The sequence below is a fragment of the Magallana gigas genome, chromosome 3, assembly GCF_963853765.1.
Source record: "Magallana gigas chromosome 3, xbMagGiga1.1, whole genome shotgun sequence".
NCBI lineage: Eukaryota > Metazoa > Mollusca > Bivalvia > Ostreida > Ostreidae > Magallana > Magallana gigas.
This window is the reverse complement of record NC_088855.1, coordinates 23,792,118-23,815,079: the sequence shown is the minus strand read 5'-3', so window position 1 is coordinate 23,815,079 and position 22,962 is coordinate 23,792,118. Positions and strand designations below refer to the sequence as shown.

The following is a 22,962-nucleotide window of genomic DNA, read 5'->3' as shown; positions in this document are numbered from 1 at the left end:
ATATCTAATCATGCTGTGTAAGAGTGTGGACGAAAGTTGTACTCGGTGTGTATATTTTGAAATTTATATGTCGGTAAAATTTATAGCAATGCAATCCGTAAAGTTCACATCGTTCCCTAATTAAGGCTAAATTCACCCATTTTAATAGGTTCATTTGACATAGAGAAACATTATATTTAACTGCAGTGCAGTGGCTTCATTCAATTAACTATATACACTATCGTACCCCTTTTCTAAGATACAACGAATAATTTGTATTACTGAATACAGGGAAATATTCGCCCCCGTTTTATTTTTCGCCCTCGTTGTCAGCAGGCAAATTCTATTGTCTTAAATTTTTCTCTTTAAACGCAACTGTGTCTTGGCGAATTGAAGAAGGGACGAACCTGTTTGCAAGTGAAGAAGGGCGAACATTACACGCGGCGAAAATAACACTGTATACAGTAAACATGAAATATGGAATTAGGGGTCGAAGTTTGAACTGATACCCTTATTGATTTTCACCCGACGATCTTTTTGCTATAGCCTCGGGGGTGGGATCCGTTATCCAATATCATAGCTCAAAGAAAAGGTCGGTCCAGTTGTAATAATCACAACGAATATTGGGAATTTTATCGTTTAAATTAATTATTGTTTTTATTCTTATCTGAATTATTGATTGTAGTTTTATCCCGGCTATCTACTAAAAAATAACCGCGGAGTTTCAAAAATTCCCCACTCCACCGATTTGCGCGGCAATCGATGAATACATACACTGGTATGATTTTGATATTCATCCAAAAATCTACCCCCAATATTAACAAGAGGAACAAAAGAGATCGATTAAAAAGAACATTTTTACTGAGAAGAGCTTGAGATCATGAAGAGAAAAAAGTGTATATTATCATGTCTTTGAAAGGACACGGTTTTTAAAAAAAATCTATAAACTGTAATCATATATATCTAAGAACAACAATTGAAAGAAATGTGATTGCACTGTTTCATAGAAATACTGATTTTACTGAAATGTCCAACACTCACAAAGTGTTTTAAGCCATTTTTAAAAGTGTTATTCTAAACAAATGTATGTAATTAAGAAATCTTTAAGGTGAATTGCTAAAACAAATTTTCATTTAATGGATTTTTTGAGTATCATTTCTGAAACATATTTCTTAAATTTCACCAATTTGATTCAATTCTTTTTTTTTTTAATTAAAGGAATTTATCCACTTTGAAAAATATGAACGAAAGATGCATTTTATTTTTATAATTTTTTATTGAAACAAAATAAAACGTTATTATCTGGCAAAATTAATAGATATTAATAACATGCATTTATTCACACAACATTTTACACTCTATAGCAACATCGTGTTACTTGCAAACAAAAGAATTCCACTTTCTCAAAAAAAAAATTTTGTTAGAAATTGCCAATTTATTGTAGCATATTGTGTTTGTGCCAATAATTTTTTATTTGAAATTAAACATTTGTAATTGGAGATATAGAACTAGAATATATACCCAGACCTTTTACGTAAAGCGGAATTATATATTTTTTTACGGACCGGACCTTTAACAGGTTCGCACCAGACCATTTTACGGAGCGGAACTTTTCTTATACGACACCGGCGCGGGAACCATGGAGAGACATTTCGTTTGAAAATGGCGGCGCCCGTCGATGTGAAAAGTGTGAAACATAAAGTATAATGTGAACATAAATAATTCCCCAAGAAACGGATATCTGTGAAATTGCAGGTAGGGAATCATTTGTTCCTATCGTCTTTCACAACCATATCAATACAAATATGCATGTCACACACGAAGGTCTCCCATTGACCGAGTCTGAATATTAGACAACGCACTTTCATTTTATATGTTGCATAGACAATTTTTTTTCTTGTTTAATATTGATTATGTTTGATCATGTAATCACTCAAGGAGTTATCACTAAATTCATATCTAATAATATGTATATACGCCTAGGTCTCTCTCTCTCTTTCTCCATCTCCCCATTCTCTCTCTCTCTCTCTCTCCCCCTCTCTCTTTGACATATCCAATCTCTTGTTAAAAGTTATCGGTAGGTCAATCTATATGCAAGGTGAGATGTCTTCCTGTTTGCATACTGCCATGTTATGTAAGAAATATGAGCTGCATTTAAGTTAATGTAGAAAAAAATTTCCTCTTGGATATTCTGAATTGGTGAAAAATTAATGTACATATACTCTGCTACAGATGCCCGTAGAACTAAAAGAGAGAAAGAACATAATAGCTCAAGTGAAGTTTTCATTGATTAATGGAAGTGAAATTACAATAGTTAAATACTTTGGTACCAGGTAGATCTAGCTTGTTGATAAAATATAAAATAAACTGTTATCTCCACATACACAGTAAGAGTATATGCATGTTTTAAAAGGCAATAAAATATCGAAAAGACATGGTGATAAGATTCCATTACTTTATTATTCTAATGTAAACAACAGGAAAGTGCCAGGTAGATAAAAACCTTAAAACTGTAATGTAATCTTTGTTTTACAGCCAGCGTTGAAATCCTGACTAGAGAGTTCCACTGATTGCAGCATGTCTAGTCTATGTCCGGGAACGCTCTTCTCCTTCCCAGGATTCAACAAGAAGTCCACCCCTGTGCCCCCTCAGACCACATCCGAACAAATATCCAAGCGGTATCGCCGGTAAGTCACCATGCAGACTATTTCTTTAAGTTTATTTCTACAAAAAACCCTCCCAAACTGGAAACCAACGCGAGTTCAACAGAGCGAGCGCCTGCGAGCCCTTGCCAAAATTCCCTATTCCCGCAACACAAATTTTGGGGAGCACTCGTGAGCGCTCGCTCTGTTGAACTCGCCTCTTATGGTTGAAATTGCGGAAGATTGCTTCTGTGGATACCAAAAGGTATTCAATAGGACATGTACCCATGTATGTAAAGTTGTATGCTTAAAGATATAAAGCCAAGCACCAACACTTCATGAAATTGATTCTGAATCAGTAGATTTATTTTGTTGAATGGTTTAGTTATCAGAAGGGTTCAAATGACATCCATCCGTGGACAAAATCAGTTAACAAAATACTGTGGAATCATTAATTTTCGTGGGGGTCAATTTTCGTGGATTGCTAGAATTTTACAGGCTCGTGGGGACGTAGTTTCGTGTATTCTCTTATATCTACAAAAGGAAACATGACTTTATTACTTCAATTTATTAATTCGTGGAGGATGTAAATTCGTGGATAAGAGGTACCCACGAATTCCACGAAAATTGAGCCACCACGAAATCTAATGATTCCACAGTAAATACTGAATCAGATGCTTTCTCATGAAGTATTTGTTTAGGATTAATGTACTAAATAGGACTAATACTGTAGATTCCTTATTTTACGCGAGTACTTAATTCCGCGATTCAACGATTTACCATCAAATCGCGAGAACATAAAATCGCGAATGCCGAAAGTTTATCTTACTTTCATGTTGTTAACATGTGTCCCAAAATTAAAAGCGAGATTTTAAAATTCGCGAGACGGACTTCTCGCGATTTTACGCGGATATTAATTCCTCGCGTTTAATTAGGAATTTACAGTACTCAAATGATTTCTTTGATGTGTCTTTCGGATTTCCTTGATGTAAAAAAAATGTAGTATAAATGTTTTTTGGGGGTTAACCTGTAATTCAAACCTTTAGGAACTATACTTTAGCAGCAGTTACCGTTTAGCAATGTCTGTTTGAACTAAGATTGGTCTTATACTCATATGTAAATATATATGGTTTACACACACTCTCCCACAAGCAGACCAATCATTTAGGTAATAATAATGTACATTAGGAGAAGGGGGTGACCTTTTAAACAAATGTGTTGAATTACATAGCAATTGAACATAAATTTGATCAATGTTGAAATTTAATTCAACATTTAGATGATTTCAAACAATTTTTGGAACATTTTATTCATAACAATCATAAAGTCGTGCAGCTGCATGACAGCTCTAAGTTCCAGGGACTATGAAGTATTGTATAAAACTGTTTTGCATGCTGTAGCCTTTATGTTATAATATTCTTTTGTCTGTCATTTGATTTCATTTTGATTGTATGCCAACATGATGATGTCAATAAACCATTGAATTGAATTGTTGTGTAAAATGATAAGTAAAAAAATGCAGTTGATACTCAGCATTTGAAATGTCTTACATATAAGACTTCTTTGAAATTACTTTATAATGAAAGAGTTGCATGCAAGGCATGGTTTTCTTGCTGCCAAACTCTAATGACATTTCTGGTATTCAAATTTCAATTTTTCTTTAATTTCTAATTGCTAGTCTTTATCATTACTGTACAATTAAGTCTTTGTTTATGTTTAAAAATATTTCTGTTACATACATATGCAATCTTTTGAAAATGTTAATGTATCTCCAAGGTCCGGGCTACCTTTGCTCAGGTGTGTTAAAACTCTGAACAATATATACCGTATATATATATCATAAAAAAGTAAGTAATTAACTCATGTAGGATGCAGATCTAGTTATACAATAAATTGCTTTGAAATTAATCAGTTTTATATTAACTGCCCATCTTTCTTCATTCTCACAATGTCAGACATCCTGAGTCCACCGGTGGTTCCACGGCCACGAATGGACTTAGGACCCCTGACATTGTGAGAATGATCTTTCCTATACTGTTATCTAAAATTTACGAAAAAAAAATGATTGCTGTCAATAAAAATCCAGTCAAAGTGAAGAATAAAAGGAATCCCGTTATTCTGATTGATTTAATGATTTTGCTAATCGCAGGATATCTGTGTGATTAATTCAATTAAACCAGCCTGCATGGTGTATAATCGACTGGTAAAAGCATTGCTGTTTTATCAGTCAGAATGCAAACATCGAATATGTTCTATCATCCCGAACCAATATTGCTCTCCTTACTTTGTTTTTTCTGCTATTGGCAGAATAATCCTTTTCCCTCAAGCTTGTGTTATTGCTTTTACATTAACTTTTCAATTTGGTGATCTCAGACGCATCTGATCCTTTTTCTCTTTTATAAATATCCAAATCAATGAAATGAACGTACCAGGTGAATCATAATGAGACGAAAATCCCACCAATTTTCTTTTGAAAGTTCTTTTTTCAATATAGCGATATTTATCAACACTGTTTAAAGGGATTCACATTAAATTTCCTTTTTCTATTCTTTTTATGAATTAAGGCGATAGCTTGATTTATTTTTCTCCAAACAAAATTACTCTTTCATTTTATCCTAATAGGATTTATATTTATTTTGATGACAGCGTTCTCAACTGCAATTTTGAACCAATATTGACTTGGGACTCTCTGGCCGACAATATGCCTCAGTGATCAACTTAATGAAAATATTGACATGATAGGTTGCACAGAACAGGTTTTTTTTATTATAGTAATTACTTTTAAGAGGTGCATGCTTTTGGAACTAGTCTCTGCTCTGACATTCCGCCCTAAAACTTCGTACCTATGCTTCATGTCTAAATTTATTTCAGAGGAAATCCACACCCCCCCTTCCTACCCCCTCCCCCCCAAAAAAGAAAGAATTGAACAAAATTTTTATACCACTGTTTTTTTTAAAATGAGATTTCAAACTTTACACATTTTGGCTTTTTTTCCCCAATTTTCAACTTTCCAAACATCTCCATGCTAGTTTACTATCCGAACCATATGCATGTCACAGCTATACATGTCAATGCTTGATCTTATGTAAGTTTTTTTTTTCACTTTGAAATTTATTGCACAATCTTTAGTATTCTTTTATACAGAAGTGTGTGCATGTTAACAATTTAAATTCCATCTGAAGTTCATTGGCCTATTTTTTTTTAAATCTATGGCAAAGTTTCTCTCATAAAAAAAAAAATTCAGTTGAACTTGGTAAGATTTCAATGTTTGTTCAAATTTTGTGAAATCAATGTTGTTTGTTACAAAGATATTAAAACAAATAGCAAGAGATTCTATGTCTCAATTCCTCTTAAGTTTCAACTTGGCATTCAAAATCTTTAGTCTTTTTCACTTCCTGCACTCTCTGAATGCTCCTTTTGTTTTCATAGCTCTTCATGGAACTTTTTTGTGGGCTGTCAACCCCCCTTTCAATTTCGTTCACATCTTTGAGGGGGATCCAGAAAAAAAGAATGCTTAAATTTACTTACATCAGTTTAAATTTGTATTGATGTGCACAACAATGCCTGGAAGAGTAGAAGGGGGTGACCTTTTAAACAAAATTGAAGTTATGCAATTAGTGTATATGACTATAAAAAATGGTTGGTTAAATTATACTTGTTCTGCTGTCAAATTCAAAAGGTCCAACATTCCAAATCACTTGTTATCACAATAAGATTTCCCCCTACGTGGGTATTGTTCAATTGTTTGTAGTCTGCAAACACGATTTGTAAAGAGTATTCACTGATTTATCGGACTTTTCCTCGGTAGGTTCTTTGTATAGTTGAAAGTAACTGAAGTTATTGGGAACTTTTACAAATCAATTTTTGAGTTAAGGAAATGTCTTAAACATTAGATATTAACACATATATGCCTATAATGATAAAATTATTAGTTACAAGTGACTTGATCAAAGAATTAAATAGACGACTTCTTTGATCTGGCCAGACAGAAGCAATTCATATACGTTACCGTAACTGGTCATATTCTATTCAGGGGTACTATTTCTATTAACCAGTAAATGAATGTTGCAGAGTGAATTGTCTCCAAAAAATTTGACATATATTCATGGTCATATATTATGTACCGTACAATAGTTGAAAAAAATTATTTGAAAATTTTTGCAATTATGACACACTTAAGTATGATATATGTACATCTATTCTGATTCATTTGAGATGCTGATCAATAAATATCAACAACATTTTATGCTGTAATTAAGAAACTTTAAGGAAAATATTTAAAAAAGGATTGTTAGTTAAATCACCAGCTTTGATTTAAAAAATATCTAAGAAATGTAACCAAATGATCTGCCCTAAAGTTTGTCCTAAGTATAAAAAGAATATGATCATGCTTTCATTGTTGTAGTGAAGTTTTCTGTAAAATTAGCGTGTGAAGTTGAACATTTTTTAGGTTCCAGCAAGTTGCAAAACAATTACGGTACTTGTAAAATTTTACATTCATTTGAATTAATGAAATCTCCCATAAGCTGTGAAAGCTTTTAAATCATTTAAGTCAGAGGAAGGCTGGCATTTTCTAGAATTATACACTAAGTAGATCAAGTGCTAAAGTAATCAACTTTATGATAGTCATTGTCTATAGATAAGGGGGTGGGATTTTATGACACAAAGAAAATCTTTATTGAACCTTTCCATATCAAAGCATTCCATATGCAGATCTTTGTATTTTTATTACAGGTCGGCTGGAATAAAAATTGATCTCTAAATTAGATTAATGTTTTCATTGGGCAAACTCAGTGTGTTAAGCAAACAAATATGGTGGTCAAAAAATATAATGATTTCTTTTTAATTTTGAGCAATTTTACAGATAACTGACTTTATTTGCAGATTGATTTGCAGACATTGATTAATAAACTATTCAATCACAATATGTTTCCTGGTATTGCATTACATTGCATTTATTTCACAATTATATTGCACAAGACAAAATCAATTATTTATTGTGAGTCTTGTCTTATCAATAACTACAAAGTAACAGAGGATTGCAGACTCAAAACAATCATGTGAAACCAATACTTTTGGCGTGAACATTTACCTAATCTATTAGACAATTTATTGCCATCAAAGGGTTCGGGTGGAAGCCAAACCGTATTGCAGATTATACCCTCATAGTTCGATTATTCAGGTGGCAGTCATACCGTATTGCAGATCATACCCTCATAATTCGATTTTGTCTTTGTAAATTATGAAGCTTTGCCAGTAGAACCAGGTTTAAAATGCTTTTTTCACTTATTTTGTTCCATTCTCGTAAGGTTTTGATAATGGGTTAAAGTGTTTTCATCTTTTAAAAGATTAATAATATCTGATGAGCTTACTACTCATACAGTGCATCTTTTTCACAAGAAAACTTGAGGGATCTTAAGCAACATTGATAATTAATCATTCCTGAATTCTTCAGGTGTGAACTTGTAAATTTATTTTTCCACTCCAGATTCTTCACATTATTAATTTGACATATACAAGTATGTATATTTGCTGTGTTATTCATATGAGTTCTCCACTTTATTTGCCTTTAATGTGTTCGATGTATATAAAACTTTAATCATTTGCTCAGTATTGGTTGGGCAAATTATTCCAATAAACATATAGATACACTATATTTGCTTTGTGTATCAAGTTTCAATACAGTCAAACTCTCTTAATTCAAACCCTAATATAGTGAAATTACAGATACAATGAAGATTTGTTAGGTTCTTTTCAAAGTCTTAGTAAATCATTTTATAACTGTAACTACTGGTTTACCCTAACACATTTACAGATAAATCAAACAGAATTTGAGTTCTGTACAGAGAGGTTAAAAGAAAACCCTAAAATATACATCTAATATCACAGTGCTATATTTATTAGATATGATATTGATATGAAGATCTTCATATTTTGCAGGGAACCTTTCAATGGAAGACCGTGGCCACAAACCAGCCCAGTGGCTGGTGTATATGATGTGGGGTTCTCCTCCACCAGAATGATACTGTTCAACAACAGAAAGAAAAAGGTATTCATTCCATGATTCACCATTGGTGAATCGCTGCAAAAGATTTATACCATTTAACTATTTAGACTATTCTTACCACAATTTGACATTTGACAATGACCTTTAAAGATTAAATTTGTATAGATTACAAGATTATAAGCAATATACTGATTCTTGGCAAAAGTGTATGGTGCTAGGGTCCAAAAAGAGTAATTTGCCTTGAGTGACAGTTTCCAGCTTGGAGTTGTTTTGATAGTATCAGTTCCAAAAATTGAGAAGCAAGATTTAATATTTGTAAAAATGTAATTAAGTAATTGGCCTTTAAATATTTGGACAAATAGATTATGTTATGATGGATAACATCTGATATTAAAGACATGTTCCGCATTAAAAAGTCAAGATTTGTGTCATAGTGTTAAACAAACACATTTTGTTTTATGTAAATAGATAGAAAATCTTTTCTTTTTGTTATTTAAAAAGATATTTCCATAATGATGAGAACATTGTATTTCTTTATTTCCAGCAAAGCAAATTAAGAGGAAACAATGATCCCAAAAGTGAAGAAAGCCTGTAAGTAGAATTTGTTTTCCATTGCTAATATTCAACTCATTCTTTAAATTATAGCAAACATTTTTTCTCCTGCACCCATCAACAGCTGAAACTTTTGAGAAACAAGACATTATAGAGATTGTGACCATCTCAAATGGCCCCACTTAAGTAATGGAAAATAGGATAAAAGCATATCAGAGGATTTTGCTTTGACATTGACCTATGACTTTTCAGGTTGGCATAGAAATTCAAGCCCACTACCCCTTACCAACAGACTATTTTGGTTTAATATAAGCAAGATTAAACCAATAGGAAATAATTTGTGGTCTAGAACTGGATTTTAAAGAGATCTGCTAAGACTTTCAAAGTTGACCTTGAAATTGGTTCAAGGTCACTGCACACCCTCTAACCAAAAGCTCTGTTTATGTGAAGTATGAGCCAGATAGGGCTAAGAGAGAGGAAATGTGCTCTGAAATTTATTGATTTGCATGGTCTTATATGACCATGACCCTTGACCTAGAAATGTCATTCAAGGTCACTGCAAGCCCTTTGACCAAAGGCACTATATATGAGTGAAGTATGAGCCAGATTGAACCAAAGGGAGAGAATCTATGATCCAGACAAGGATTTTTTTCAGATTATTCTGCTATGACTCCTTAGACCTAGAAACTTGGTTCAAGGTCACTGCACTCTCTATCCAAAGGTACTCTGTAGGTGAAGTAAGAGCCTAATTGGGCCAAAGGGAGAGAAGATATGCCCCAGACAAGTGATGATGGACAGACAGACGGACAGACTGATCACTATAGGCTGCCTGCAGAGGAACCCTTAATATTTAGCTTACCTGAGCATTTTTTTTGTCCAGCATCAGTGTCTGCAAACTTTTTACATTTTTTTTACTTCTCCAAAACCAGTTGGCTAATTTCAATCAAAATTGGCAAAAAGCATCCTTAGGTTAAGGGGATACAAGTTTGTTAAAATAAAGAGCCATGCTCTCTTTCAAAGGGAGACAATAAACAAATATTGAAAAATTATTGGAATATTTTGAAAATCTTCTCAAAAACCATTTGGTAAAAAAAGGTGAAATTTGCATTGAAGCCTTTTCAGAGAGTTGTGTAGTTGAGTAATTGCAGAAGTTTGTTCAAGTCGTGATCCCCATGGGTAGGGTAGGATCCCAATTTGGGGGTTCAATTTTTTTACACATGAATATATAAAAAAAATTCTGTATTAATCTTCTCACAAAAATTGGACCATGTTTGCAGAAAAGCTAAACTTGTATGGAATGATCCAAGAGTTATGAGATTAAAGTTTGTTCAAATCATGATATACAATGTACTTTACTACATTTGTATATGACTCCATTAACCTGATCTGAACAGAGTTGTGGGTATTGTCGCTCAGGTGAGCAATGTGGCACATGGGCCTTTGCTTTCCTTCAGCCTTAGTTGCTATAACTTTGAATTATGTCATATCTTTAAAACTTTATCATATAGCTGAATAGGTCAGCTAATAGGTGTCTTTTGTAAAGGTTAAGGTCAGTTTGTTTCTATCATTGGGACTCAGTGTCTCACAAATACATTTTATTGACTTTTTAATAGAATTCATAAACAACTGCAACCATTTGACAGTTAAGAGAAGAAAATAGAACTATGCATGTTTGTTTTACCAGTTAAAAAAAAAATGGATATCAAAAACAAAATTGTTAAAAACCTACATTTTTCTGGGCGAGTAGGTAAGTCAGCAAACTTTTTTTAGTGACTTTAGGCATATATTACCGGTATTATTAAATTTACATGCTTTTTTACATGCTTTTACAAATCTGTTGAAGGTCTCCTGATCCAAACAGACATTACAGAGGTAACTATGATATGTACTCAATTTATACAGAGAAAGAGAGTAGCTAGTTATAATGTTCAAATATTTGTTCACTAATATCATTTACCGGTAATATTGTCTGCTCAATAATAATTTTTTTTTAATAGCCTCTTCGCCTGTTTCAAGAGATCTGCATCATAATTGTTACAACTCAATGTCTCCTTACTACACTGAACCTAAGCTCATTCCATGGATGAACTATAGTGAAAGACCACCACCAACCTATGAAGGTAGTCAAACCTTAAAAATGCCAGAGTCTCTTATAAAAGATTACAAAATACACTGTACAGTAAAACACGCTTATAACGAAGTCCCAGGGACGGCCAATTTAACTTCGTTATAAGCGTAATTCGTTATATCCGTCAAGTTTACAACATGAAATAGAGACTTGGGGAATGAAATTCACTTCGCTGTAAGCGTCAATTCATTATAAGCGTGTTCGCTATAGCCGTGTTTTACTGTATACTGAATAAAGTACATGTACCGGTACTATAAATAAACTTGTTTGCGTGTGGAAAAAATGACTGAATTCACAATAATGTCCTTCTTGCAACTATTTCTCATTGTAAACCATGTAATTGTAATACATGGCATACATGTATATAATAAAGTTAATCTATATAGATGCTGTCATGAAAATTAGTTACACAAAAAAAACCCGGTTAATCATTGGTAATTCACTAATTGGAGTCTCCACAAGTAAAGTAAAAGTTGATTAACAGTAACTTGACAGAGGACATGCTACTTTTGATCCCATCTTTCTAGTTATAATTCATTGCATATAATAATAATTGTAGATGGAACTCTAGTAAATCCAAAGCGTCATACAAGTTGCTGTGTTCCCACCGATCCCCTGGCATTCAGAGTCGGGGTCAATAATGACAGACGACCGTACAGTAGAGCGTCACTTCCTCCCACCTTTCGTTCAAGTCCCATGTTGAACCATCCAGACCTTAAGCGAGGAGAAAAGGAGTACATCGGCAGTATCGCCAGAATCTACAGTGCCCAGCAAATGATCAAGTTGAAGCAGAAACAATACAATCAGCTTCTCTCGTTGGAAATGGAAAAAGGTTGCAATCAATTTTGAAAGTTATAAATGCATTATTCATTAGTTTTTTCATTCATTCACAGTTTGCATACTAGTTTTCTTAATTTTTTAAAATAATCATTAACCAGAGATTGAACTGTCTAGTTATTTGAAACAGATTTATATGTGTGTGTAAATTCTTATATGAAGACTTGCATAAAGTTGCATCTCTGTTATTCGAATAACCTATCTGAGTAAAATTGACATCGCTAAATTTTCGCTATAAGTGGAGTAGGCTTTTGGTGTTTTTATTTACACACCCTCATCCAGATATATTGAAATTCAGTTAAGCTAAGAATAATATGTTATAAATGCATTTCCAATAGTCATATGTTTCCAGTAGTTGATATTCATCGCATGCGTTTATCCCAAATTGATGCCATGACTTTGTAAAAAAAAATTATTTGGGAAGTATAGGAGTGTACGAAAGCCCATTGAGCTCATTTTCGTAAGTAAAAAAAATATTTTTTTTGCGAATAAACGCGAAACTTTCGCGAATAAACGCAAAACTTTCGCGAATAAATGCGTAACTTTCGCGAATAAACGCGTAACTTTCGCGATATAACGTGTAACTTTCGCGATATAACGCAAAACTTTCACGAATAAACGCGAAACTTTCACGAATAAACGCGAAACTTTCACGAATAAACGCGTTAGTTTCGCGAATAAACGCGTAAGTTTCGCGAATTAATGCGAAACTATTATATAAATATTGTCATTTCATACAGAACCCATATGAAGAAAAACGATGGAAAACAAACACATTTTAAGTTTTATGTAATAAATACTTATTATTCATCATTATTATAATATCCGTGTTACGTTGATTTATGAAGACAAAATTATCATTTTGGCATATAGATATTAATAAATCTGATAAAACTTTATCATAACATTTTTATATGTTATATGTCCAAAGTAGATAATAAGTTTGAGCATCATATTACGATTTTCAGTTGTTCGCCGACCCTGTGTTCGAACAGGCATTCATTGATGATCTTTTCTTATAAAATTGATATAAATTTAACCGGCACAAACCTTTTAAATCTTAGTATTAATTTTTAAATGACATATGTGATAAATTTGGAGGACGAATTTACGTCATCTAGATTTGAACAAAAGCTTGAAAATTTCAATTCACAGCTTGACTTATCTCTCTGATATAAAACTAGACGTTAAGTTATCTTGCAGCGATATAATATATATCATAACGTTTTAAACAATGATATCCTTTAAATTCTAAAATGTACCTAATTAAACGTTCAATTCGAATTAAAATGGTTATAATTAAAATATGTTGCTGCCCCATTTTCAATAATACAGCACCCATTACAATGTGAGAAGCACGATGCAGTATGTTCTTTGAAAATCAGTACTAAGATTTTAAAGATTTCCTACGTTTGAATTTATGTTAATTTGTATAAGGTTAAATCTAATTCATTTACATCTTTATATAATATTATTTTGTTTTATTTAAATTAATATATTTGTTTTCAGTAATTATTCTTCATAGGGTTTCTTCTATTAAATAACAATATTTATATTTAAAATTCGCGTTTAATCGCGAAAGTTTTGCGTTTATTCCCGAAAGTTTCGCGTTTATTCGAGAAACTAATGCGTTATATCGCGAAAGTTTTGCGTTTATTCGTGAAAGTTACGCGTTATATCGCGTTTATTCGCGAAAGTTACGCGTTTATTCGCGAAAGTTACGCGTTTATTCGCGAAAGTTACGCGTTTATTCGCGAAAGTTTCACGTTTATTCGCGAGTTTCGCGTTTATTTGCGAAAAAAAAATTTTTTTACCTACGAAAATGAGCTCAATGGGCTTTCGTAGGAGTGCTTTAATTTAAGCTTCATCTGAAATAAAAACATTATTAATAATCATACTCATTTGTGTTAACTATTATTAAAAAAAAACCTGTTGATGAATCATATTATCGGAAACATATGATGCCCATTTTCATTGTTCAAATGCGGCATCCAGTTTATTTATTGTGTTTATAGCTTGAAACTGCATATGATGAATACTAACTCAATGCTATGTCTAAGGTTAAAAATGACATAGTTTCAAAATAGTTTACTAAATAAACAGTCATTACAGGCAGCATTTAGTGTTAGACTTTCAAAAAACCCATGACGCCAGGATATTCAGATTACATCAGAATGATGTAAATTATGAACAGGCAGAAGGTAGCGAGCTTGTTATTCTCATCAAAATACATTTCAACACATCTTTATCACGTAAGTTTTTCAGAAATTACCTAACTGTCTTTCTCTTTTATATAAGGCTACCACACACCCGAAGAATACAATCAATACAAGAAATTTATACAACTTGGGAGGAGACGTCAGTATTCCCGGCCGTCTCGTGCGATGTCTGCTCCCCAAGTCAGATGGTGAGTAAAGAAACTGTAGCAAGGATAAGGTTCTTTTTTTCTCTTTATAGTTATTCACTCTTTAAAGAGTGCAGTTCTTATCAAATTTGGATTCCAGTTTTGCTGCAGTTTTATTTTGTAGACCATGTGTGGAGACTTAACTCATATCAATAAACCGATTTAAGTTTGATGTGGTTAAGATAAAATTATGAGGTTGTTTGATGTTATAAAGTTTATGAGGTTGTAATTTCTAATGGTCATGCAAGGTTATTCAATTACTTCTTAAAACAGAAGGTTGCGCCATAAATTAAAATCATGTCATCAATATTTATGCCCCCCTTCGAAGAAGGGAGGGCATATTGCTTTGCTGCTGTCTGTCGGTTTGTCCACCAACAGTTTCCGTTCATTTTCTTAGCAGAGGATGAACATATTGAAATGAAATTTGGTATACAGGTTTATTATGATAATATCTATGTCAAGTTCAATATTGGGTACGATCAAGTCATTTTCGACAGAGTTATGGCCCTTGGACGTAGAACAATTCCAGTTATTTGCAGTTTCCGCTCATTTTCTTCACAGGGGATGAACACATTGAAATGAAATTTGGTATAAAGGTTAATCTTGGTAATATCTAGGTCAAGTTTGATATTGGGTACGATCGAGCCATTTTCGACAGAGTTATGGCCCTTGGACATAGAAAAATTCCAGTTATTTGCAGTTTCCGCTCATTTTTTTCGCAGAGGTTGAACATATTGAAATGAAATTTGGTATACAGGTTAATCATGATAATATCTATGTCAAGTTCGATATTGGGTACGATCGAGCCATTTTCGACAGAGTTATGGCCCTTGGATGTAGAAAAATTCCAGTTATTTGCAGTTTCCGCTCATTTTCTTCGCAAAGGATGAACATATTGAAATGAAATTTGGTATACAGGTTTATCATGATAATATCTAGATCAAGTTCGATATTGGGTACGATCGAGCCATTTTCGACAGAGTTATGGTCCTTGGACATAGAAAAATTCCAAATATTTACAGTTTACGTTTATTTTCTTTGTGAATGTTTCCCAGGGAGGGGGGCATAAGTGTTTCACAAACATCACTTGTTTGTTCTGCAGTTATGTCTTATACTGGGGTAGGAGGGTTGGGAGGTACTAAAGTACTGTATCAAATTTTCTTAAATTATCTACATATCAGTGCAATCATCCATTTTTGATAGACATATGTTTCCAATAGTGATATTCGTCACATGCATTTATCCCACAATGATGTCATGACTTTGTAATTTTTTTTTATGAAAGTACATACCAATATACATGTATAGTTGTTTTGTTCACAAACTTATTGTTTAAATTTTACTTCTCTTTTCAATTCTCAATTAAGGACAAAGACATTTGAAGAGAGTTTGAAAGATGATGATGATGATTATGATGAAAAAGAGCAAACAACCAAAAAAGATGCAAGTCCTCGAAGCAAATCTCCGGTCAACAGTAAAGGCAAGCAAGCCGGACGAGGACACTCTAGCCAATCAGGAAAAAGACCAGCAAGGCCGTCCACAAGGGAAACATCAAGATCAAAAACTCCCACAAAAACTGAAGCTTCCAAACCAGAGCAAAAAGATGATGTAGCCTCCAAACCAACACCAGCCACTTCCCAAACTGAACAAAAGGAAGAAACACCAGCTACTCAGCAAACTGAACAAAAGGAAGAAAGCTCTGACACTTCTGAGAGTGACCAAAACTATTCAGGCAAAAATATACACAGGGAAGGATATGACAGACCACTCTCTAGACTGGGCCACATTCCAGAAGGTATTTTAATTCAAAATGATAGCCATAAATTGAATTAATGACATGCCATATATCACTTTGTTTTCATCATGTATACCGATGGTGAACTTTCCTGCCCTAATATGAATGGAAAATAAAATAATTTTTTCTAAAGCTCAAATTGATAATACATGTGCAAATGAAGAATATCTCTGTTTACCAGATTCTGAAGTTTAAGCACCCATCATGAAATTGTAAACTTGTGTACCCGTTTTTAAGACTATTTTTGATCCAATTTCTTTTAATGATTTGATAATATTATTAGAGACATTAGATATTTACTAGACATCTTTTTAATATTAGAAGTGAAATGTTGATGAAATAAAGCTAAAAAAATGTTATTTTGTACAAAACAGACTCTAAAAGCCAAAAGTCTGAACAAGAAACCTCCAGCAACTCTGAAACAGAGACCAAAAATAAGGAGTCTTCTGTTCAAAAGTCTTCAACCGAGGAAAGTGAAACACAGCCCACAAGTGAAGCAGACACAACAACGAAATCTGACCAAAATAAAGAATCTGAAAAACCTGATGGTAATACATCTACAGAAGATACCTACAGGACGTCAACAGACGACACAACAACATGGTCGACGGACAGAGACAAGACAAAGTCTGACACAGACACAGAGACGGCTCCAAGACCGCTGACAGCAGACGACAAGAAGACAGAGACGCTAGCAGAAAACAAACCCAGCGAATCAGACTCGTATACCGATGATTTTGAAAAAGACACGTCGGAAACGACGGAGAGTTCAAAGAAACCTGTTCCACAGTCACAAGAAAGAGTGGTGTCGTTCAAGAAGGACTCCGACTCTGACTCAGGCAGTTCCTCAGAAGATCAATCTCCAGCCAAAAGGAGGGACTCTCTCAGTGATGAGGAAGATATAAGTTCAAGGAGAGATCCAGATAAACTAGAGTACTAAATTTCCAAAAAAAATTCTTTATAATCATCACAGTATTTAATGAATCTGTATTTTACACATAACAGTATTAATGTTAAAAAAGAATTTCACTTCTGCACTATGACTTGCGTTTAAATATCATCATCAAAAGATAATACTTGTTTCATTATAATTTTTAATTATTTATGTTAAGTAGATAGTGGCCAATTAATATAGACGGACTATTTTAATCTATTGATGTTGTACAGGCTGTTTTTTATAATAGATTTATGTTTAGATATTTGATTTTAGAGCATTCAAATGTGATATGTCAAGTAGATTTGACTTGTGTGCCAAACATGTTTTTATATAGGATGGGAATGTCATTTGACTCAGACATTTAGAGATCTAGAACAGCTATATGATAGCTACGTATAATATACAAATGTATATGTATATTGATGTTTTTTGATATGTTGTAGATGCACTTTGATGATAGATATGTCTATTTTTTACATTAAAAAAATATACAGTAAATTCTTGATTTTCAAATTCTTTGTACTGTTTGGTGGATCATAACAAAGATGAAAACCATTTCAAAGCTTGTTTTGATCATTCCATGACCCATACATGCACGACATCTCTGTGATTTTATTCCTGCATGTTCCACAGAAACTGGGTTGTTAATTTTAACCTTATTGTTCTCAAATATTTCTACATTTTGATTTTTCTGTGGGGTTTTCACCACAATTTTGAAGTAAATGTATTGATTTAACATAACAATGCTCTCTCTCTATATGATGCTGTTAGAGCACAAATTTTCTGTGGTGTATCAGAAATAAAAGCACTGCTGTCGTCAAAAGAAAACAATTGCTGTAATGATATAGTAGACATATATTGAATTTTATTAGTATAAGTGAAAACAACAAATACATAGAATCCTTTGAAAGAAAAACAATTTTTCTATGTACAAAGTTCATATTGATGCACAATGTTGGTGTTTTGTGCTTGCATGAAACAAAAATAATTACTAAAGCTGTTAATTGTTCCAGTCTTCAAAATAGAGATACACCGAACTTGTTACACATAGTCTTATATTGCACTAAAACATCAAACCAGACTCTACTACACATAATTAGAGGGTATTTCAGTTCTTCTTGTATTCTATTCTTTCTACTTTGACGTCGTCCTGAACCAATTTGTAGACGTACGCAACTACGGTGGACTGTTGGATATCCAGGATAACAAAGGAAGGAGTAACATTACTGAAACAAACGGAAGACATGCATTGTAGCAACAATAATCTTTGGCTTGATCTAGTTATGAGTGAGCCTAAAATAAAACCTCTAATGTCCTAAGCTAATCATTTCAAAATGCAAAGTGACAGGCAGGTGTTTTATTTTTATTTTTTTCAATGGAGGATACCTCAATTTTCATATTTTCACTTTTAATAGAAAAAAATTCAGCTATTTCCATTTTCAATATGGCATCAAAATTTATAATAAATGTGACAGCATTTGACTTGACGTGGGGATGAATAACAATACATGAAATTTTTTGCCTTAATTAGCTTAAATAATTTATGAATTGCAATTCAGTAAGTCATTATGAACTACATATAATTCTCAAACCATTTTTTAAAAAATATTACTGGGTTTAGATACATGTACCAAAGTTCAACAGTGTATTTGTTTGTACATTCCTGGTTTGTGTGGGTAAAATGAAATACACATTACCTGTCTAAAGCATTATAAGCCCCTGTCGCTGAGCCAGGATTGATATAAAATTTGTTTTCATGCTCAAACGCCTCAAATTTATGGGTGTGTCCTGAAATGAGGATGTCTACGTCCAGCTGTCTCTGGACCAGGGCCAGGCTCTCTGTGTCCCCCCAGGGAACCACCTGGTGGCCATGACAGAGTCCTATCCTAAACTGTCCCACTGTGACCACCTTTTGTTCAGGGTAGTTAAGATTCTGCAAAATAATTTTTATACACATAAAGTAATTGTGATTAAAAATGAATTACAATGAAGTGTCTTAATGGAATCTTGGGCATTGCTAGTTTATAGTATTGTACAAAATGACTTAGGCTGTAGGGGCTCCAAGTATCTCCCTGGGACATGATTTATACAAATTTCAAAGTCAAAGATGTAAAAGGTAAACGAATAGAGATAACAAGTAATTTTCATTAAAGTGAGTCAAAAATTATCTTGCAACATATTTTTCAAGAAGAAAAACATATATTTGTTTGTCAGGTATTTTTCCTTCTATTAGTTGTGTAGGAGAGAGGGAGAGAGAGAGAGAGAGGGGCTTACTGAATATTCATGCCTTTACAAATGCTTTATAAAATGACTAATTTCTTTACATCTTTTATATACCTCATCGAAATCTCCTCTAACAACGTGAACATCACTGGCGAGGGTTTTCAAGTAATCAAAGGACTCTTTTGTGCACAAGTTTCCTGTACATAATATATGTTGGATTTTTCCTGGCACAAGTAATTTCTTAAATTTTGCAGGAAGGCTGTTGCATCGATGAGGAATGTGAAGATCACCAAGAACTAGGACTAACTGAAAAGTAAAAATGCTTATGTGAAATTAATATCCAAAGCACTCTTAAACAACAAGAGGGATGCCAGTAAGCAATTTAAATAAACTATGGTAACCAGTGCAAAAAATGGAAATTTCTTATTGCTCTTTTACTTCAAATATGCATGTTAAATGCAACAATTTTACATGAGCAAGGTTTCATTTATCTATAAACTTGACAATAGTGAGATCAATTCCCAAGAAGTTTCAGACCTATAGAGGGTTAAATCTTCAAAGCATGGTTATAGAGAAGCTTGTTATCCCAAATATGTTGTATTCATGTACCGGTATTCACATATTATGTAGATGTACGTTATTTGTTGTAAAATGTAAATAACCAGTTACACTATAAATTTGTATCCCATTAGGGATATCATAAACCCCATCAGCTATCCCTTTTATTTCCGACTATCGCCATATTTAGTTGTCGATTTCTATTGTTCTGCTCATCGCTATACACACTCCCTTTATATAGGGCTGATAGCACATATATGTTTCCTGCATAAATTGTCGAATGCCTCAACAACAATTCGGCCTACCGATGTTTGGGCCAATGAAACATTGTCAGACTTGAATGATAAAAAGGCAATAAAGAGATAAAAATACCTTTATTGTAAATATTATTGTAAAAGTCGTAAGTTGCTGAAGTCGTATGCATATACACATGTAACAGGATGGGAGAAATAAAGCTGAACCAGACCGTTATTTGAACCCAGACCAACTGAATCTCTAGTCAGGTGGACTACCAACTGAGCAATCTGGCTCTTTGCCCCAAAGGTCACCCCAGGCTCTTTCCTGCCAGAGTTAACCAGTCATTTCCAGAGGTTAGCACCGCATCAAATTTTAATGGGATGGGAGAGATAATGACAGACCAGATCGGAGTTCACATCCTTGTCTGGTCCATCATTATTTTTCCCATCCAGTTACACATGTTACACACGTTTTAGGAATAAAGCACATGTATGTTAAAACAAATACAGTATTATACAAACAAAAACATATGTCTATATAATTACTACATAAATACTAAAAATTTCCTTTGGATAGGGTGTTTTACAAATGGGCTGACTTGTCAGACTGAAAAGACCGACTGTCTACCTGACTACCCATACACGCCCCCTTTTATTCGGGGAGGGGGAGGGTGTGTTCGGTGATGGTACCCTTTGGCGATTATCGTTCCAGCGGCCCTCTCTGAAACTTTACAATTAACAAGCAGTCAATCTTCGTTTTCAGAAACTGTACTTTGATTCTACAGTACCTTTTTGCTTATTTTGAGAGATGTTTACCTACTATTTACAAACAAAAATGCTGTCACACCCCTTATTACACAGCGATTAAACGGCGATCTACAGAACTGCATCATATAGGTTTATCAAGTATTGAATTCTATGGACACTAAATGAAATGAAGCTTAGCATGGCTAAGTAAAATGATAATTTACCATTTTTCTTTCAATACACAATCATATGATAGTTCCGGATAGAGATTCGTCAAAGTCATTCGGCGCTTTAAGGACCAGTTTGGTTTTCCTCGGGCAGGTCTATTCGCCGGAATGGCGACGGAATAGACGTAGTGACATGTATAAAAAGGTCGATAACTTGTGTTAGGTATGAGCTATCACCATTCGGTTTTCATTTTTTTGATCTGTGGATAGAGGGAGCAGAGCCCTATCGAAATATGTAAAAACTTATTTGATAGGTACATGTTTGATACATAAAACCTTGACCGGAATGAGCTATGATCGCAAAAATTAGCTGCCGGAATGACGAAGTCGACTTCATAAAACACCTAATATCTCCAAAAGTTTTTAATAATTTTTCATTCGGAAACGATTTTTTTAATCACAACGACCAGGCCTATAAAATGTAAAAAAATTAAATCGATATCTTTAGATTTAGTATGCAAAACCTTGACCGGAACGGAAATTTTTCGTTAAAAAAGAATGCTGTAATCGTGCAGTCATCTCTAAATAATCACCAGTATCATAAAAACCATTGATTATATTTCCATTCGGTCAAGATTTTTTTCATCCTTGGGTATACACCTTTCAGATAATATATAGTTTAATATATCAAACTAGATTTAAATGCTCAAAACCTTGACCGGAATGAAAATTTTACACTCAAAATTTACAAATTTTATTAATGCGCTCAGGTAGAGAAGCCGTACTACAGAAAGGTGTGAACAACACATGTAATAAAAACATATATGTACTACATGAACTCGTATACGTAGATAATCTTACATCTGCTTGTTTAAACATCATTTTAAAAAGAAACAATTTATACGCGAAATTAAGATAAAGAAATTGTTATTGGTTATTTATTCTTTTAATAAAAAAGTTATTATATTATTTATTAAAAATAAATATCAACGATGCTTTTATCACAGTAAGTAGAACAGAACCAAAGCTAAATTTGAATTAAAAGCTGCTTGTCCATGTAAGCCGTGATGATGATTTAATTGTTTACATTAAAGTGATTTAGAATGTATCGAAACTAAATATATAATTATATGTAAAAACTGCTTGTCCGTGTAAGCCGTGATAATTAGGATCGGATGATGATTTTAATTGTTTACATCAAAGGGAGTAAAAATGTACAAGAGCTAAATACATAGAAGCTTGTCCATGGAAGCTGTGATATATAAAATTGAAGGATAATTAAAAAGGATTCCGAAATCGGTATGTCGCCATCACAGATATTCGATAAATTAAATGCCGCTAAAAGAGTTCAAAGTGGTGAATACATCGGGGTGATGAACGCTCGCGACGTCAAACAAGTGAAAAACATTTAAACTAGTGTTAAAAATGCAAAGAAGTTGACAAAAGACGAAATTTATAATTTAGTTTTATTGTCTAAGAGTAGTTTGAAACGTAACGATAACGATAAAAAATCCGGTAGGAAAAAACCGCGACCGAATGATTGCGACAAGGAAGTTATACCAGCTCCGGATTCCGACGCCGCCGCGTTAGAACAAGATGATGTTTGCGACGACATTCCCGTTAAAAACATTCAAATAAGAATGTAAAGAGTGTTCCGATAAGGTTATTCAAGACGAAAAATGGGTTTCTGGGCTTAATGTTTCGCACAAGAAAAATATTTTAGATCCAACAGGGTGGCTGTGTTCCGATA

General features: G+C 33.4%; 2 protein-coding genes across 2 annotated transcripts; one reads left to right on the top strand and one right to left on the bottom strand.

Moving 5' to 3' along the window:
- Positions 1-1,584: 1,584 nt before the first annotated feature.
- LOC105318652 (uncharacterized) lies at positions 1,585-17,369 on the top strand. Its single transcript, XM_011415872.4, has 10 exons — positions 1,585-1,734; positions 2,515-2,666; positions 8,562-8,670; positions 9,173-9,219; positions 11,024-11,052; positions 11,178-11,300; positions 11,868-12,140; positions 14,444-14,552; positions 15,917-16,344; positions 16,719-17,369. The coding sequence occupies exons 2-10, from the start codon at positions 2,557-2,559 to the stop codon at positions 17,282-17,284; spliced, it is 1,794 nt and encodes a 597-aa protein (XP_011414174.3). The 5' UTR covers positions 1,585-1,734; positions 2,515-2,556; the 3' UTR covers positions 17,285-17,369.
- A 755-nt stretch (positions 17,370-18,124) lies between these two features.
- Positions 18,125-21,359, bottom strand: LOC105318650 (vacuolar protein sorting-associated protein 29). Its single transcript, XM_011415870.4, has 4 exons — positions 21,270-21,359; positions 19,619-19,810; positions 18,979-19,214; positions 18,125-18,507 (listed from the first exon to the last, which is right to left on the bottom strand). The coding sequence occupies exons 1-4, from the start codon at positions 21,270-21,272 to the stop codon at positions 18,390-18,392; spliced, it is 549 nt and encodes a 182-aa protein (XP_011414172.1). The 5' UTR covers positions 21,273-21,359; the 3' UTR covers positions 18,125-18,389.
- Between the last annotated feature and the right edge of the window lie 1,603 nt (positions 21,360-22,962).

Coding starts and splice junctions, on each gene's coding strand:
- LOC105318650 (XM_011415870.4), bottom strand. Junction 19,215..19,618: donor TTAGAGGAGATTTCGATGAG/GTATATAAAAGA, acceptor ATTATTTTGCAG/AATCTTAACTACCCTGAACA. Junction 18,508..18,978: donor GCTTATAATGCTTTAGACAG/GTAATGTGTATT, acceptor CGTTTGTTTCAG/TAATGTTACTCCTTCCTTTG.
- LOC105318652 (XM_011415872.4), top strand. CDS start 2,557: ATGTCTAGTCTATGTCCGGGAACGCTCTTCTCCTTCCCAGGATTCAAC. Junction 8,671..9,172: donor TCAACAACAGAAAGAAAAAG/GTATTCATTCCA, acceptor CTTTATTTCCAG/CAAAGCAAATTAAGAGGAAA. Junction 9,220..11,023: donor CCCAAAAGTGAAGAAAGCCT/GTAAGTAGAATT, acceptor AATCTGTTGAAG/GTCTCCTGATCCAAACAGAC.